Source organism: Cervus elaphus, chromosome 4 (assembly GCF_910594005.1).
Source record: "Cervus elaphus chromosome 4, mCerEla1.1, whole genome shotgun sequence".
NCBI lineage: Eukaryota > Metazoa > Chordata > Mammalia > Artiodactyla > Cervidae > Cervus > Cervus elaphus.
Window position 1 is genome coordinate 67,342,862 of NC_057818.1, and position 18,383 is coordinate 67,361,244.

Below are 18,383 nucleotides of genomic sequence, written 5' to 3' on the forward strand. Positions count from 1 at the left end.
TCCTTTGTTCTGAGCATCAGGCACCACCGTCTTCGCCACGTCTCACACACTGACATCTTTATTCCTCCCTCTCCCTCTAACTCAGGAGTGCCCTTGGGATTCTCTTCCTTTCCTTGTCATAGCTGCACTTCACCATTACCTCATCCTTTCTTTTTCCTCCATTTCCCAAACCTCCCTGCCTTGTGAACCTCCTTCCTAGAGTCCTGCTGTCTTCATCACCCTGGCCAAGATCAGCAGTGACTCCCATGTTTATACAACATAAGCCCTGGTCTTGAGACAACTTCATCCCACTGACCACTTCATTCTTGAAATACACTCTTTTTTCTGTAGTTCTGTGCCATCACTCTCCTGGTTTTCTCCCTCCTTTCTTCTTTTTCTTTTTTCTTCCTTGCTGACTCATCCACTTCTAGCCACCCATGCAGTTTTGAAATGCCCAAATACTTTGCAGTCCCTTTTCTTTCTTTCTTTGTGGTCTCTCCCTGTGCTTCATCTGCATCCTTGGCTTCACTTATCTTCGTTGTTTAGTTGAGTCAGTCATGTCTGACTCATTGCGACCCCATGGACCGAAGCACACCAGGCTTCCCTGTCCTTCACCATTTCCTGGAGCCTGCTTAAGCTCATGTCCGTTGAGTCAGTGATGCCATCCAACCATCTCATCCTCTCATCCCCTTATCCTTCTGCCTTCAATCTTTCCCAGCATCGGGGTCTTTTCCAGTGAGTCAGTTCTTCACATTAGGTGGTCAAAGTATTGGAGCTTCAGCGTCAGTCCTTCCAATGAATATTCAAAGTTGATTTCCTTCAGGATTGACTGGTTGGATCTCCTTGCAGTCCATGGGATTCTCAAGAGTCTTCTCCAACACCACAGTTTGAAAGCATCAATTCTTTTGTGCTCAGCCTTCTTTATAGTCCAACTCTCATATCCGTACATGGCTATTGGAAAAACCATATCTTTGACTATACAGACTTTGTTAACAAATTGTAATTTATTTTCCCAGTCCTGACTTCTTGGGGCTCTAGACCTGACTTCCTGACTGTCTTACTGTCCCCACTTGAGTGTTTCAAAGATGTCAGTCTCCACTTGACTTCTTAAAGGTTCTGAAACGGCTCCCACTTCTCCCTGATTCCAGTCCACTTTTAGTTTTGCCTCTGGGTTTCCGTGGTAGCTGAGACGGCAAAGCATCTGCCTACAGTGTGGGAGACCCGGGTTTGATCCCTGAGTTGGGAAGATCCCCTGGAGAAGGAAATGGCAACCCACTCCAGTACTCTTGCCTGGAAAGTCCCATGGACTGAGGATCCTGGTAGGCTACAGTCCATGGGGTCGCAAAGAGTCGGATACCACTGAACGACTTCACTTTCTGTGCTACATGGCACTGTTTGGTGACGGAGGATAGAAACCCCTGACTCAACCTTGTAACCTCTGTTTCCTTACACTCCACACGCCAAGTTGCCAGTTTCACATCTTAAATGCCTCTCAGGTTTGTCTTCTGTAATCCACCACTTCCTTCCTAGACCATAACACCATCCTCTATCACTTCTGCTTCAGCTTAGTAGCTAGGTCTTTTTTCACCCATATTTCCTATCCAGTCCATTCTCCACACTGAACCCAGAGATGCAGCTCAGGTTAGTCTGCCACCTGCCCAACACACACGCCCTTAAGTCGTTCCATGACTTCCTTGAACTCTGGGGATAAAAACCGAAGCCTTCATATAGCCCATCCATGGGGCCTTACCTGGTGTGGGACGTGTCTAAGTTGCTGCCTTTTCTCTTGCATGATCCCATTGCTCTGCTGTTCACTTCTGTTTCCTTTTGTTTCCCCACCTGCTGCTAGGCTCTTCCCTACACTTTGGCTGGAGAATGAATGCTTACCTTTCACGTCTCACATCAAATAGCACTTCCTCAGGGAAGCCTTTACCGGGATTCCCATCTAGGTCATTACTTTCCTTCTTCAAGGAGAGTTTCATGTCTGCCCAAGACCACCTTCAGGCTTGGTGGCACCACAGACAGAGACCGCGATCCCCAAAGGGAAAGGCACCTAGAATAAAGTGCTAGAGGAACCGAGCACCGCGCCCAGGTGACTCCCCCGTGCAGTTCCGCAGAGCTGTGTGACAGTGTGCTCATCAGCGCCAAGGGAAGGTCCCCCCAGCTTCCTGGTCCACAGATGCCCTTATGGAGGCTCGCAGCGCCCACCGGACTGACCACAGAGACAGGATCCGCGGAAGGCAAAGCGTAGTGTAGTCGCAGGCAGACACAACCCACCCTTCATCATGAGTCACACTGTTAGCATAAACCTTCTGGTCTTAATGATACAGTGGGACCCACAGACAGACAGAGAAATCACTCTTGCCAGGCAAGACCGTCTAAGGACGCAGAGGTGATCTTGCAGCTGGTGAAGGTCAAGTCTTTTTTTTTTTTTTTTGGCCATGCCACTTGGGATATTGTTTCCCTGGCCAGGGATGGAACCCAGACCCCAACCGTGAAAGCATTGGGAGTTCCCCCCCAGGTACATTTTAGAACATGTTCAGGAGCAAACGAGAACCTCCATACAATGGCTGACAAGGTTCTACACAGTATGTCTCCAGTTTTCCCTGCAAGTTTATCTCGTACCACTCTAATCCCTGCAAATTAAGGCTAAGCCACACTAGCCTTGCTTCTCCTCAAACACCCCAATACTCTCCCAACCCAGGAATGTCTTTCTCAAAGACCTAGGGGTCTGATTCTATGAAATGAAATCATCAAAGGAGATAGCATCTTTCTGTCACAGTGGCTCAGATGATAAAGAATCTGCCTGCAATGCAGGAGACCCGGGTTCGATCCCTGGGTCAGAAAGATCCTCCTGGAGAAGGGAATGGCAACTCCAGTATTCTTGCTTAGAGGGTTCCATGGACAGAGGAGCCTGGCCGGCTAAGATCCATGGGGGTCACAAAGAGCCAGACACAACTGAGTGACTGTCACTCAGATATTCCAGTTTCTGGTGGGGCAGGGGTGAGGGCAGGAGCCCAGTTTGCTCCAAGTAGCAAAACTACCCCCTGTCATATGCGAACTTAGTTTTCCCCTATAGAAAGCCAGTGTAACAGCAAGTAATCACCCCCATTACTGGGTTAGTGTAGCATGAACTATGTGTTACAAATGGTGCTGTCCTTACTTTATAGGACTAATTGTTTATTTGAAAACATATGTAATGGGTTGTATCTGTTTGGCTCTATGAAGGGGTGAGTTTTCTTCTTTGAAGTCTCTTAACAACTATCTGTCATGCGCATCACATTCTGGTCTAATGCTTATACAACATTAAACTATTTTATTTCTTTACGTCTTTGCAGTGAGGCTTTTCTGAATGGGGAGGAGACTTTTTTTAAAGATTATATTTCCCCAACAATTTACCCTATTTCCTGTCTAAAAGAGATCAGTTGCAATTGTTTTTAAATTTCTGTATATGTCAAACAAATATGTGGGTTGATTTTATTATTTGAGACCCAAAGTGCAAACCAATTACTGAGTCCAACAAAGAGAGTTGACCCTTGAACAACAGGGGTTTGAACTGCTTAGGACCACTTATATGCAGATTTTTCTTCCAATATACTATAGTACTACACCGTCCTGGGTTGGTAGAGTCCTTCCCTGGATGCAGAAGCAAGGATACAGAGGAATGGCAAATGCTGATGAGACAGGCTAGGACCCTTGCTGCAGTACTTTCAGCTGGACAAAACATCTCCAGCAACAAAATACAAAGAAACTATCAAGGACTAAAAATAATTGCTCTTATGTGCAGATTATGAGCAATAAGATACAAAAAGACCAAAAACTCAACTGCCATTTCTGAGGAGCTGGGAACAAAAGGAGGGTACTGGGAGCAAAACCAGTGTACTGGCATGCTCGCTGCACACAGCACCCCCAGGGGGTGGTAGACAACCTAAGCCACGTCTCCATCCCCACCCCTGGGCCCACCCCTACCCTCACCTGGTTTAAGAGACCAACTCGCCCCTCACCCTTCAGGGAGTGAGTCAGGGAACCTGTTAACTTGTTTTCTCCCTCCTGCAGCAGTCTTGCCTATGAAGTCTTGCCTGAATTTCTCCTCAGGCCTCTTTGTTATCACCAAGGTCATGACTTTGTCTGCCCACCAATGCTAGATGAAAAAATATGGAGACAGAGTTTAGAGGATATAGAAAGATGGCTTTAATTCTCTGCCCGGTGAGGGGGGAATACAGCAGGCTAGCACCTAAAGAGCTCTTTCAGGCCCGTCAAGTTTCTTCTCTAGCCTATTCACTGTTCCCTTTACTTTTGTTCTTAGAGGAGGAAAAACCTCATTTCTATTTTTTGCACTTCACTCATCCATTTCTATTGATTAAGGAGTCCAATAACCCTGGTGGTAAAACCAACGGCTAACCGTAAGTTATATGTGGATTTTTTTCCCTTTTTTTTTTTTTTGTCGAACTACACTACATGCCACCAACAAGGGGTCTTTCCTGTGGCACCTGCAGTGGAAGCACGGAGTCTTAACCACTGGCCCACCAAGGAAGTCCTGTGTGTGGATTTTTGACAGTGCTGAATGTCAACCCCACCCCAGCCCTCGTTTAAGGGTCAGCTGTACTGTAGTAAGTACATGAGAGGGGAGCAGTAAGTGCAGCTGTGGGTCCTCGCCCCCAAGCCAAATGGCCTGGGCAGTCCTGGGCTGCAGGAGGCAGGTGTATCGAGGGAGGGCACACATAGGATATCTGAGGACAGAAGCAGATGTCAGGGAGCTCCACCATGGTGACCCTCGTGCATGTGAGTGGTTGAGGAGGACCCTGTGGAGTGGCCTAAATAGGACAGAACCCTCAAGCTGGGGCAGCTTGAGTTGCACGTGGTCCTGGTGTGTGCCAACAGCACAACACGTCCCTGTTACCAAGTCTAAGCTCACTCTGCTCACCACACGACAGGCCAATAAAATCAGAGACAGGTGTTGAGGCAAGGAATACAACTTTATTTAAAAAGCCGGCTGACAGAGAAGATGGCAGACTAATGTCTCAAAATAATCATCTTATCTTGGTCTGGATGCCAGGTTCTTCTCTAAAACAGAGAGGGAGAGGTGAGGAAGTCAAGTAAAACGGCCCTTTATCTTGCAAAATAGTACCAGATGTGTTAATTTCTTCTTTAGTGCAACCATTCACAGGTGGGCTGGGTCAGATTCTCTCTCTGTGAGCTAAATAAAGGTACTTCAGTTTAACAGTCAGGCTGAGGGGCGGGTTCCCTGAGGCAGGCTGTTATGTATGCTTATAATAACAAAAGCAAACAAGCCACAATAACTAAAAGCAAAGGTTAAAGTCAAAGAAACAGATCCAACATGGAGCCAGAACTGGCTCTTCTGTGCAGCACCCTGGCAGCTTCCTGCAGTTGATTTATAGTCAGTCACACCGGCCGTTTGGCTTCCCAGGTGGCACTAGTGGTAAAGAGCCAGCCTGCCATTGCAGGAGATGCAAGGGATGCAGGTTTGATCCCTGGGTTAGGGACGATCCCCTGGAGAAGGGAATGGTTACACACGTCAGTCTTCCTGCCTGGAGAATCCTATGGACAGAGGAGCCTGGTGGGCTGCAGTCCACGGGGTCACAAAGAGCCGGACACAACTGAGAGGACTTAGCATCCGCACCTGCCTTATGTCACTGATTTTAACTCTCTCAGTCAGAGATTTATATACATGTTCAGTCATTCAGGTACTATACAGTCCTTGAAATTCTCCAGGCCGGAATACTGGAGTGGGTAGCCTTTCCCTTCTCCAGGGGATCTTCCTAACCCAGGGATCGAACCCAGGTCTCCCACATTGGAGGCGGAGTCTTTACCAGCTGAGCCACAAGGGAAGCCAAAATCAGATACAATGCAGTCCATGGAATATTCTTAAATTCTTAAAGAGATGGGAATACCAGACCACCTGACCTGCCTCCTGAGAAATCTGTGTGCAGGTCAAGAAGTAACAGTTAGGAATGGACATGGAACAATGGACTGGTTCCAGATTGGGAAAGGAGTATGTCAAGGCTGTATATTGTCACCCTGCTTATTTAACTTATATGTAGAGTACATCATGCAAAATGCCAGGCTAGATGAAGCACAAGCTGGAATCAAGATTGCTGGGAGAAATATCAATAACCTCAGATACGCAGATGACACCACTCTTACGGCAGAAGGCAAAGAAGAACTAAAGAGCCTTTTGATGAAAGTGAAAGAGGAGAGTGAAAAGGTTGGCTTAAAACTCACATTCATAAAGCTAAGATCATGGCATCTAGTCCCATCACTTCATGGCTGATAGATGGGGAAACAAAGGAAACAGTGAGAGACTATTTTTTGGGCTTCAAAATCACTGCAGATAGTGACTGCAGCCAAAAAAAAAAAAAAACCTACAAAGAAATATCTTAGGAATAGGATGAAAAAACCCTTCACAAAATATTAGCAAAACAAATTCAGTAGCATATCAAAAGGATCATATGCCATGACCAAAGGCAGTTTACTCCTGTAATGGAAGGACAACAGAATGAAAGATAAAAGCCCACATGATCATCTTAATTGATATCATAAAAGCCTTTGACAGAATTCATGATTTAAAAAAAAAATCCACAAACTAGGAATAGAAAGTACCTGAACATATGACAGAATTTATTTTCTAGAGGTCCAAAATCACTGCAGATGGTGAGCACGGTCATGAAATTAAAAGACACTTGCTCCTTGGAAGAAAAGCTGTGACCAACCTAGACAGTATATTAAAAATCAGAGACATTACTTTACCAACAAGGGTCCATCTAGTCTAAGCTATGGTTTTTCCCATAGTCATGTATGGATGTGAGAGTTGGACTATAAAGAAAGCTGAGCGCTGAAGAATTGATGCTTTTGAACTGTGGTGTTGGAGAAGACTCTTGAGAGTCGCTTGGACTGCAAGGAGATCCAACCAGTCAATCTTAAAGGAAATCAGTCCTGAATATTCATTGGAAAGACTGATGTTGAAGCTGAAGCTCCAATACTTAGGCCACCTGATGAGAAGAGCTGACTTATTTGAAAAGACCCTGATGCTGGGAAAAACTGAGGGCCGGAGGAGAAGGGGACGACAGAGGATGAGATGGTTGGATAGCATCACTGACTCAATGGACATGAGTTTGAGCAAGCCTCGGGAGTTGGTGATGGACAGGGAGGCCTGGCGTGCTGCAGTCCGTGGGGTCGCAAAGAGTCGGACACGACTAAGCGACTGAACTGAACTGAACTGAACAGCACAGACTGCACACCGGTCGCTGCTTGCACCCTTTCCCTCCACTTGGGTCTTTCCGGGGCGTTTCCCGCCGTCTTGTCTCTATGCCCGGCCCTCTCATTGGCCCAATCCCGCCCTAAGTCCCGCCCCCAATCACCGGACCGGAAACTCTCATTCTTGCCTCTTCTATTGAGCACTCTGCCTAAGTGTCAGAAATTTCAACCAATGGGAGTCAACCAGGAACTACCTGCTCAGCCAATGGGGCCAGAGCACTTAGTATAAAGAGCCTAGCCCGTGTCACTAAAAGGCGGTCTTGGTTTAGTCCCTGAGAGGTGATCCTCCGAGTAGGTTGCTGCGCAGCTGCTTCCCCGAGTCTGTGAGGGAGCAAGTGGCGACTACAGGAGCCTCAACCCGAGTGTTACCTCCTGCCTGGACACCCAGCTTCGCGGGGCATCCTCCTCCACACCATCTCTGGTCATGAGCCATCCAGGAACTGTGAGGAAGGCGGGCGGGATGCAGCCCGCAGGTGAAAGGATTGCGTACCAGGAACAGAGAAAGAGGGTGTTTAGAAGACAGGCCTAGTGTCGGCTGTTGGGGGTGAGGGGTTGCACAGAACAAAGTATGGACATCTCTTTTCTTTTTTCAGTGGCTGCAGCAGGTCCAGTATCCAGAGCCCCAACCGCGTGAGCGCCTTTGTTTTTTTGTTTGTTTGTTTGTTTGTTAATCAGGAATTGGAAGGGAAGTGGGACCGAAGGTTAAAGAGCAAGCCTCACGTGTGAAGTGTTGCCTTAGGGGACCGACAGTTATGGACCCAACACCCTGGCTGAGCCCTTAAGAAGGAAAAGGGGCCCGGAGAGGGAAACAGTAAAAGCGGAAGGCAAGCACGAGGGACCCCTGACTCTCCACCCACCTCCGAAACTGAGGCTCTCTGCTTTCTTTCCTGTCAGGCGGCGTTTCACAATTGACGATTTTGAGATCGGGCGTCCTCTCGGCAAGGGAAAATTTGGGAATGTGTACCTGGCTCGCCTGAAGAAAAACCATTTCATCGTGGCCCTGAAAGTCCTGTTCAAGTCCCAGATAGAGAAGGAAGGCCTGGAACATCAGCTGCGCAGGGAAGTTGAAATCCAGGCGCATCTCCAGTAAGGATAGTCTCTATGAGTTTCCTGTGCCGATTATTATTTTTTTCTTGTTTCTGTTTTGCTGTTCCATTTCTGACATCTGAACTCAGCGTTTCCCCCAGTACTACCTCCAAATGAGCCCTTTGCTTTCATCTTAAATATTTTTTTTTTCCCTCTGCAATTCATTCCAGTTATATACCATGTAAAGCTCCCTGCATCAGACACTCGAATCCTGACACCTGCTTCGTTTTCCCCTCACAAATTTACAGACGAGCGGTTCCTATACTGGTCCCAGCACAATTTGCCCCTCTGTGTGACCAGTCACTTATAATAGCATCATGAGTTGGGCCTCAGGGAGCTGTGTTTTTGTTTTTTTAGGGAGCAGTCTTGACACTTACTCCTTCTGTCTTCCAGACACCCCAATATCCTGCGCCTGTACAACTACTTCCATGATGCCCGCCGGGTGTACCTGATTTTAGAATATGCCCCAAAGGGCGAGCTCTACAAGGCGCTGCAAAGGAGCCACACATTTGATGATCAGCGTACAGCCACGGTGAGGCGGGAGGGCTCAGGTTCACGAGTTTACTATGGGACAGTGTGGGGGTCATTGCTTGAGGCTTTCACGAATGTCCACGTGGCTTCTTTCTTTATTTCATTCTATAAATTATATATAGTGACTCTTTATATACAGTGACACTAAATTATATATAGTGACTCTTACATGCTACAACTTCATATTTGGATACCCTAATGCTCAGTCATGTCCGGTTCTTTGCGACCCCATGGACTGTAACCCCCACCAGACTCCTCTATCCAAGGGATTTCCCCAGCAAGAATCCTGGAGTGAGTTGCCATTTCCTCCTCTAGGTGGATACCCTAATAATTACCCCCATAATATTAATAAGTACTGTGTATAAATTTGGATTCTTTGGTTGTAAGCAACAGAATCTAACTGCACTACCTTATGGAAAGAAACATGAAATGCTCTGAGGGAGTTCACTGAATAAATGAGTGGAACTTAGAAATAGGAAGCAAGAGATTTTGGGAGGGCTCCAGATGGGGAATCAAGCAGGAATCATCATCTTCTTGTGGCCAGCTTCAGTTCCAGACTACTTTTTCATTGCCCACACAGATAATAGAGGAGTTGGCAGATGCTCTGATCTACTGCCATGAAAAGAAGGTGATTCACAGGGATATTAAGCCAGAGAACCTGCTGCTGGGGCTTATGGGTGAAGTGAAGATTGCAGACTTTGGCTGGTCTGTGCACACCCCTTCTCTGAGGTAGGTCCGGTGGGTGCCAGTTGAGAAGGATCTAGTTTAAATCATCTCACATGTAAGACCCAGATACAAACTGGGTTTGCGTTTAGATACTGCCTTTTGAAATGCATATTCTAATATATATTTGTTGACTGAAAGAATGTGGTTCAACTATACCTTTTGTTTTAAATCCTCTTAACATATAAGTCTATCAATAAGTTTCCATGTAAATACATCAAGAACTATTGTGCCATAATGCCACAAATTTTACTCTATCAACAAAGCATAATTGTACATGTATATAGGGCTTCACAGGTGGCGCTAGCGGTAAAGAACCTGCCCACCAATGCAAGAGATGTGGGTTTCATCCCTGGGTTGTGAGGATCCTCTGGAGGAGGGCATGGCCACCCACTCCAGTATTCTTGCCTGGAGAATCCCATGGACAGAGGAGCCTGTCAGGTTACAGTCCATGGAATTGCAAAGAGCTGGACATGACTGAAGTGACTTAACACACACACACATGCACATACATACGTGTATACATATGGTTGAGTCCCTTCGATATTCACCTGAAACTACCACAGCATTGTTAATCAGCTGTATGAGTGAAAATCACTCAGCTGTGTCTGACTCTTTGCAACCCCATGGACTGTAGCCCACCAGGCTCCTTTGTCCATGGAATTCTCCAGGCAAGAATACTGAAGTGAAGGTTGGTATTTCCTTCTCCAGGGGATCTTCCCGCCCCAGGAAGTGAACCCAGGTCTCCTGCATTGCAGGCAGATTCTTTAACTGGCTATACCCCAATACAAAATAAAAAGTTTAAAATTTGAAAAAAAAATAAAGCATAACTAATTTACTTGGTCTCTCTTGTTGCACCATCAGTTTGTTCCAAATCTTCCTTGTGAAAGCTTCCTGGATCATGAGCTAAATATAAATAATTGTAGAAAGAATCTTAGAATATGGAATTGATGGGTCCCAGTACTGGTGTTCTCAGAACCTTGATGCATATTAAAACTCAGTGTTTCCCGATTCCTGTGTTTGGGAGGGGACTGCCTGGGCCTGGAAGCTGGGGACGGACAGCTTCTCTTGTACTGAGCTTCTGCTTGGTGCCCCTTTCTCCGCAACCCTCTAGGAGAAGGACCACGTGTGGGACGCTGGACTACTTGCCCCCAGAAATGATCGAGGGGAGAACATACGATGAGAAGGTGGATCTGTGGTGCATTGGGGTGCTCTGCTACGAGCTGCTGGTAGGAAATCCACCCTTTGAGAGTGCCTCCACTAGTGAGACCTACAGACGCATCCTCAAGGTGGGATGGCCACACGCTGGGCATTCGTGCGGGAACCAGTTGGCGGGGGGTGGGGAGATGGGTGGGCCTGCGGAGTCTGGGCGCACACAGTGGTGGTCTTTTAAGATCTAGGACGGAGACTTGAATGGACCAAGGAAATTAACATGCTTCTCCTTCTCTGGCCTCATCAGGTAGATTTAAGGTTTCCTCCATCAATGTCTTTGGGGGCTCGCGACCTGATCTCCAAGCTTCTCAGATTCCAACCCTTGGAGAGGCTGCCCTTGGTCCAGGTCTTGGAGCACCCATGGATCCGGGCCCAGTCTCAGAGGGTGCTGCCCCCATCTGTTCATACGGCTTCCTGAGCCCTGTCCACCCCTACCCCTTTGGGATTGCCCATGGAGCACCGTTGGCTCTGGTATCTCACTTGTCTTTTGTTTCTTCTCTTTTAAGATGCATCATTTTATTATCATACTTAATAAAAGTTGAATCATTTTGTACCAGGTCTGTTTTTACAACATCTGTTTGGCTGCGTCGGGTCTTAGTTGCAGGATCTTTGTTGCATCTTTCATTGCAGCATATAGACTCTAGCTTTGGCTGGTGGGCTCAGTTGCTCTGCTGCTTGTGGGATCTTAGTTCCCCGATCAGGGATGGAAACTGCGTCCCCTGCACTGCAAGGTGGATTCTTAACCACTGGGCCACCAGGGAAGTCCCACACAGGTCTTTGCATGTGCTGGTGTGTGACTGGGTAGAATCTATTTCTCGTAGAAACTGTTTCCCATGAGAGCAGCCCTAACTGATGCCCTTCCTGGGTCACAGGAAGGTATTGTGACTTAACCACTATTCCTGAAAACTAGTTATTACTTTACGCAGATAACCACCCTGATGGTGCATTCAGTTCAGATCAGTCACTCAGTCATGTCCAACTCTTTGCGACCCCATGAACCGCAGCACGCCAGGCCTCCCTGTCCATCACCAGCTCCCGGAGTCCACCCAAACCCATGTCCATTGTGTTGGCCATCCAACCATCTCATCCTCTGTTGTCCCCTTCTCCTCCTACCCTCAATCTTTCCCAGCATCAGGGTCTTTTCAAATGAGTCAGCTCTTTGCAACAGGTGGCCAAAGTATTGGAGTTTCAGCTTCAACATTAGTCCTTCCAATGAACACCCAGGACTGATCTCCTTTGGGATGGACTGGTTGGATCTCCTTGCAGCCCAAGGAGATTGCATTACCTACCCCCATCAAAGGGGCCCCTAGACTCACTTTATTCCTCCCCAGGTTTTCAGGAGAATGTCCTTTGTAAAACAGGACTAATTAACCCAGTGATCACATACTCCACTCTCTTTATGCTGACATCCAACATGCTGCCATCTTTAAGATAAAATGTGTTGCTGCAGCCAATTCTCAAATGAATTCACTAGCACTTGCATGGTGGTGTCATATTCTGATTGTGTCAGGAAAAACCAATCTCCCAACCCTTTTGAAATCTAACCTCTGCTTGCAGCAATTGCAGAAGTGCTCTTCCAGCCTCCCCGCCACATCCTTCTGGTGACACCTCCTCCCTTCATCTCCCATAAACTGACTGGTGTTCAGTTGCTAAGTCATGTCTGACTCTTTGTGACTCCATGGACGGCAGCACACCAGGCCTCCCTGTCCTCCACCATCTCCCAGGGTTTGCTCAGATTCATGTCCATTGAGTCAGGGATGCCATCCGACCATCTCATCCTCTGTCACCCCCTTCTCCTCCTGCCTTCTCAATCTTTCCCAGCATTCAGGTCTTTTTCAGTGAGTTAGCTCTTCACATCAGATGGCCAAAGTATTGGAGCTTCAGCATCAGTCCTTCCGATGAATATTTACAGTTGATTTTCTTTAAGATTGACTGGTTTGATCTTGTAGTCCAGGGAACTCTCAAGAGTCCTCTTCAGCACAATTCGAAAGCAAGAGTAAATATCCAGACTACCCAGTGGGGAGCTCAAACATGTTCTTTGCTCACTGCAGGTGCTTTTTTTTTTTTTTTCTCTCTCTAAATAATTATTTATTTGGCTGTGCCGGGTCTTAGTTAGGGCACTCGGGATCTCTGATCTCCTCCTTTGGGCATGCAACCATTTAGTTACAGCATGTGGGATCTAGTTCCCTGACCAGGGATGGAAATCCAGGTCCCCTGCATTGGGATCACCAAGTCTAAGCTACTGGACCACCAGGGAAGTCCTCCACCGTTGCAGGCATCTTTTTCACCTCTGTGTCTTCTGACTAAAAAACACTCCATGTAAAGTTTGCCCTCTTACTCCCACCACCATATTCAATATTCTTCTCAATGTGAAATGTCCAGCAGATGCAGGACCACATCTCTATATGACTAGAACCACTAAGGAAATACGAACAATTCAACCACTCCTCTCTCGGATGAACAGTCCAATCACTGCAGATATATCATTTAAATGCTCCAAGGGAATTCCTTAGCGGTCCAGTAGTTAGGACTCTGAACCCTGTGCCCAGCCAAAAAATAAAAAATGCTCGGATACGTTGATTCATGTTTTTTCACCTCACCGTTAGGGCTCCCTCGCTCCCTCCGAGCTGTGCCCGCTGTGAAGCGGGTCTGATTCGGAGCTTCGGGTCTCCTAAACACTTTACATCGAGGTAGAGCAGCTCTTTTTGCCTTTTCATACTGTTCATGGGGTTCGCCGACTCGATGGACATAAGTCTGAGCAAGCTCTGGGAGTTGGTGATGGAGAGGGAAGCCTGGCATGCTGCAGTCTATGGGATCGCAAAGAGTGGGACACGACCGAGCGACTGAACTAAACTGGGAGCAGCTCTGGAACACGCTCCACTGCCGGTTGTCTGCACAGAAAAAAACTACATTACCCAGAAAGCGGTACACCACGCACCTGCAGCAGGCGCCGCAGTCGGGGACCGCAGGAGGGGACATTTCCTGCGGAGAGGTGGGACTTCCGGGCCCACCGGTGCAGACGTCGTTTGCGTGCGACGGTTCGGTCCACACCAGCTGTCGGGAGCGTTAAAGCTATTCTGTGGCCTCTTCCAGTGCCGTCTTTGCAAATGAGTAGAAAGGTGGCTTGGGTTCCCTTCCGCGCGTTCGAGCTGGCTGTGAGCCTCCCAGTGATCGGCCATCTCGCCCAGAGCAAGGAACGAGCGGCGGTCGGCTGAACCCGCGGGACTCGCCTCTGTCGCCGCCTCTCCGGGTCCCGCTATCTCCTCAGGGGCCATGATGGCGGCGGCGTGGATGGACCCGGCGCGGGTGAGTGGACGGTGTTTCTGGCATTGCTGATTCGGAGAGAGCTCCTGAGCTGGGTGGAATTGAGGAGAGGCATTGAGTTTCTCTGCAGTTGTGTTTGTGTGAGACCAGTGGAGCTGGCTCGTCACTCACTTTATCTCTAGTCCTAGAACACGCAAGCCTGAATATACAAATGGAAAATAGATGTCGTATAAAATTGAAACTTTGGCAGATAACCTGCCTAGGAACCCAGCCCGTCATCTACAATCAATAACCCAGGAGTCCTGCCCGGTCTAAGTCAGACTTGTCTAAAGTCAAATTCCTATCGCTAGAGAGAGCTTCCAGGAAGAGATACAGTGACATTTGTATCATCGGCCGCAAATGGCTAGGACTTGATTAATAATTAACCCTTTCCCTAATTCTTTTCCCCACTTCTAACTTAGACCAACCAGAGAAAGCCCATCCATAGGTGCACGCTTAAACAGTCATGGAGGATGCTGTTGGATTATATGTCAGAGAGTTTTGAGTTTTTTTTTTTTCATTTGGGTACACCAGCATGTGGGATCTAGTTCCCTAACCAGGGATGGAACTCAAATTGGGAGCACTGAGTCTTAGCCACTGGCCCAGCAGGGAAGTCCCCTGTCCCCTTCCTTAGAGAGTTTTAATTAATTAAACATATGATTTGGTAGTCATTGTTGAGGGCCCAGTTGATTTTCTTTCTCTTTAACTACCTGCCGCAAATGTCCCTAGTGATAAGAGTTTATCCAACACCAGAAATGAATAATATTGCAGGATTCCTATGTATGAACCAGTCAATTTATTAGGAATTTCCACATCTTTGATTGAAGTATTAACTCAAGAAAACTAATGGAATTCCCTAGTGGTCCAGTGGTTAGGATTCTGCGCTCTCATTGCCAAGGGCCTGGGTTTGATCCCTGGTTGGGGAGCTAGGGTCCCACAAGCTGAGCAGCGCTGCCAAAAAAAAAAAAGCATTTGATATACAAAGATGTGAGCACTGAATGTGTAAGTGAATGTGTAAGGTGAAAAAATTATGAGCCAATGTCTTGGAGCATTTAAATGATGGGTCTGCAGTAGTAGGGCTGTTCATCTGAGTAGGGTGGCTGAATTGTTTATGTTTACTTAGTGGTTCTGATCATACAGGGATGGTCCTGCATCTGCTGGACATTTCAGGAGAATGTACAGAATATGTCCAGTATATGGTGGTGAGAGTAAGATTAACAAGGCAGACTCTGTGGGGTGTTTTTAGTCAGGGGTCACTGGTGAAAATGATGACTTGAGAGCTAGGGACTTAGTTGCTTTTTTTTTTTTTTTTAATGCTTATTTGTTTGGCTATGCAGGTTCTTAGCTGTGGCACTTGAACTCTTAGTTGTGGCATGTGGGATCTCGTTCCTTGACCAGGGATTGATCCTGGGACCCCTGCATTGGGAGTGTGGAATATTAGCCACTGGACAACTAGGGAAGGCCTTTTAGTTGCTTTTAGACATGACACAATGCTCTCAGCATGGGGCAGGCAACTAGCAGGACCAGTGAAACTCAGGTTGTTGTTCTGTTGCTTAGTCCTGTCTCACACTTCGTGATCCCATGGAACTGCAGCCTGCCAGGCTCCTCTGTCCATGGGATTTCCCACCAAAGGTACTGGAGTGGGTTGCCTTTTCCTTCTCCAGGGATCTTCCTGACCCATGGATCGAACCCAAGTCTCCTGCATTGGCAGGTGGGTTCTTTAACACTGAGCCACCTGGGTAGCCCCTACTGCTGTTCTTAACATTATTTGTATTATTATTATTATCACTATATACTCACTCCTCTGACATTGTAGCATCCTTTCTGTCTGCATCTCTCAGTTCTAGTGTTGTTTTCATTGACTTTTGTAATTTTCCAAGGGCTCTGCATAGGACGCTTCTCTTTTACACCGTGATCAGTTTTCTTTACTGTGCTTTGTAGATTCTGCGCTTTTTTTTTTTGTTTGTTTGTTTGTATTACAGATTGAAGGTTTGTGGCAACCTTGCATCCAGCAAGTTTTTCACCGTTTGCTTTCCTAGTGTCTTTGTGTCACATTTTGGTAGTTCTTACAGTAGTTGAGATGTTCCACCCGGAACAAGGTTACAGCTCAAGATGATGGTTAGCATTTTTTAGCAATAAAGTACTTTGTAATTAAGGTATCCAAATTATTGTCTTAGACATAGTGCTGTTGCACCCTTAGTAGATCACAGGATGGTGTAAACACTGTAAAACTTTTTTTTATGTTTGGTTGTCCTGGGTCTTTGTTGCTGTACAGGCTTTCTCTCGTTGCAGCGAGCAGGGCAGCTACTCTCTTGTTGTGCATGGACTTACTGTGGTGGCTTCTCTTGTTGCAGAGCGGGGACTCTAGGGCTCACGGGCTTCAGTAGTTGTGGCACACGGGTCTGCTTGCCCTGAAGCGTGTGACATCTTCTTGGACCAGGGATTAAACCCGTGTCCCCTGCATTGGTAGGTGGATTCTTAACCACTGGACACCAGGGAAGTCCTAAACGTAACTTTTATTTGCAGTGGGAAGCCAAAAACATCGTGTGACTTGCTTTTTTGGAGTGCTTGGGAACCACACTCCCAGTATCTCTGAAGTGGGGCTGTATTGTGTTACGTCCACAGCATTGCCCACCTCCCCTTCAGCCCAGTGCAGAGCAGGTGCCTGGTGATGAGGGCCTCCACCTTGCTGCACCTTTACCAGCGATGCAGAGACAAGCTCTGATCACACCCAGTCATCCCAAAGCTGATGCTGCTACCTGTATTTGACTTCCAGCTGTCTGTGACGTTCGATGATGTGGCTGTGACCTTCACCCAGGAGGAGTGGGGACATCTGGACCCGGCCCAGAGGACCCTGTACCAGGAGGTGATGCTGGAGAACTGCGGCCTCCTGGTGTCTCTGGGTAAGGCCTCCCACTCTGCTGTGCGGGCACCGGCCACCGCCTTCATCCCAGACCCTGGCTCCGTCTTGGCTTCTCAGGAAGAACTCAGGAATCCTCCCTCCCTCCTGCTTCCTCACAGCAGCACTCATTTTTGAGATTCACCTCCTCTTGCCTGCTGTCTCTGTGTCTCTTTGAATAAAGCTCCCCTTTGGCTCTTAGAAAGTGGTGGAAGGAAATGAATGTTCTGCAGAACCCAGAGGCAGCATTTCCATTTGGGCCACATGGGACTGAAATACGAAAACCAGGATTATACCCTGGCTTCTGGGTCTCCTGTCCTGGCTTCTTTCTCTGGCTTTGCTCACATCTCTGTCTTTTCAGAATGGCTTTTGCACCCCATCAGGTTTGACAGGAGTGACCGACCACCCCAGTCCCTGCTCTCCAAGGCTCCCAGATGCCTTGTTGCTCCGTATGTTTATATTGTTGCTCTTTCTCTGCTGCAGGGCTCTGGGTGGGGGTGGGGGTGTCCGTGAGGTGGAAGTGACCGCCTGAGCCTCTCAGTCCAGGGCCCAGCACAGACCGGCCTCTGTCTGAGGTTCCTGTTTTCACATTCCAGAGAGGGAGCCGACCGAATGGGGCCGGTTCCCAAGCGTCCCCTACACCCGCGTGCACTGGATGTGGGTGACAAGCTGTTCTCCAGGAAGAGGGTGAGGCAGCCGGGGCCCCAGGAGGCCTTTGTCTTCAGTGCCAGCGGGTCCTATCTAACCGCAGGGTCTCAGTCAGGGGGCTTCTCTGTCCTCCTGCGCCTTCACGGGTGTCTCATGTTCGCTCAGTCTCGGCCGGGATCACCTGCTGGTCCGAGAAGGAGAAGCTGGGAGAGGAGCATGTGGCGGTTTTGTGCCCAGGAGACATCGGGCAGCGTCTGCAGCCCCATCTGCCCGTCACTCGTGGAGGTGGGAGGTCCCGGGGTCTGGTGATGAGTCCAGAGATGCCCCTCAGCACCAGAGGGTGGACACAACAGCCCCGCTCAGCCGAGGATGACCCAGTCCGCATGGGCTGGAGAGCCACGGTGGAGAAACAGCAGCTCGGGGATGGTCTCCTCAGGCCGCTCAGTTTGAGGGAAGGGAGGGCTGTAAGCCCAGGGCTTCAGTGAGACAGGCCTGTTCTTAGAGACCTGGGATTGTGTTCTGTGTTAGTGAGAGGAGGTTAAAGAAAATCAGGAAACGCTTGACGTATTTAGATATTTCATAACAAAATTAAACAAATAAAAATGCCCACCATCGAGCCCCGATCCCTCCCCCCGCCTCCCCAGGCTCTCCCCGCGCTCACTGCTCCAGTCTCACTGGCGTCTTGCTGTTTCCGTGCATACCTGACATACTTGACAGGCTTGCCCCA

At 48.0% G+C, this 18,383-nt stretch overlaps 2 protein-coding genes across 3 annotated transcripts in view; both read left to right on the plus strand.

Annotated features, from left to right (window-relative positions):
• Positions 1–926: 926 nt before the first annotated feature.
• On the plus strand, positions 927–11,357 carry AURKC (aurora kinase C). Of its 2 annotated transcripts, none has more exons than XM_043900407.1 (7): positions 927–4,589; positions 7,848–7,884; positions 8,149–8,340; positions 8,734–8,872; positions 9,452–9,600; positions 10,709–10,883; positions 11,054–11,357. In XM_043900407.1, the coding sequence occupies exons 1-7, from the start codon at positions 4,544–4,546 to the stop codon at positions 11,222–11,224; spliced, it is 909 nt and encodes a 302-aa protein (XP_043756342.1). In that variant the 5' UTR covers positions 927–4,543; the 3' UTR covers positions 11,225–11,357. The 2 variants fall into 2 exon arrangements, with proteins under 2 accessions (XP_043756342.1, XP_043756341.1); XM_043900406.1 differs by lacking the exon at positions 927–4,589 and adding an exon at positions 7,134–7,727.
• A 2,462-nt stretch (positions 11,358–13,819) lies between these two features.
• Positions 13,820–18,383, plus strand: part of LOC122692638 (zinc finger protein 805-like) — a 39,158-nt gene continuing 34,594 nt past the window's right edge. The window contains 2 exon segments of the mRNA XM_043900419.1: positions 13,820–14,112; positions 16,886–17,012. Coding sequence (XP_043756354.1) covers positions 14,080–14,112; positions 16,886–17,012 — 160 coding nt within the window. The 5' untranslated portion in view covers positions 13,820–14,079.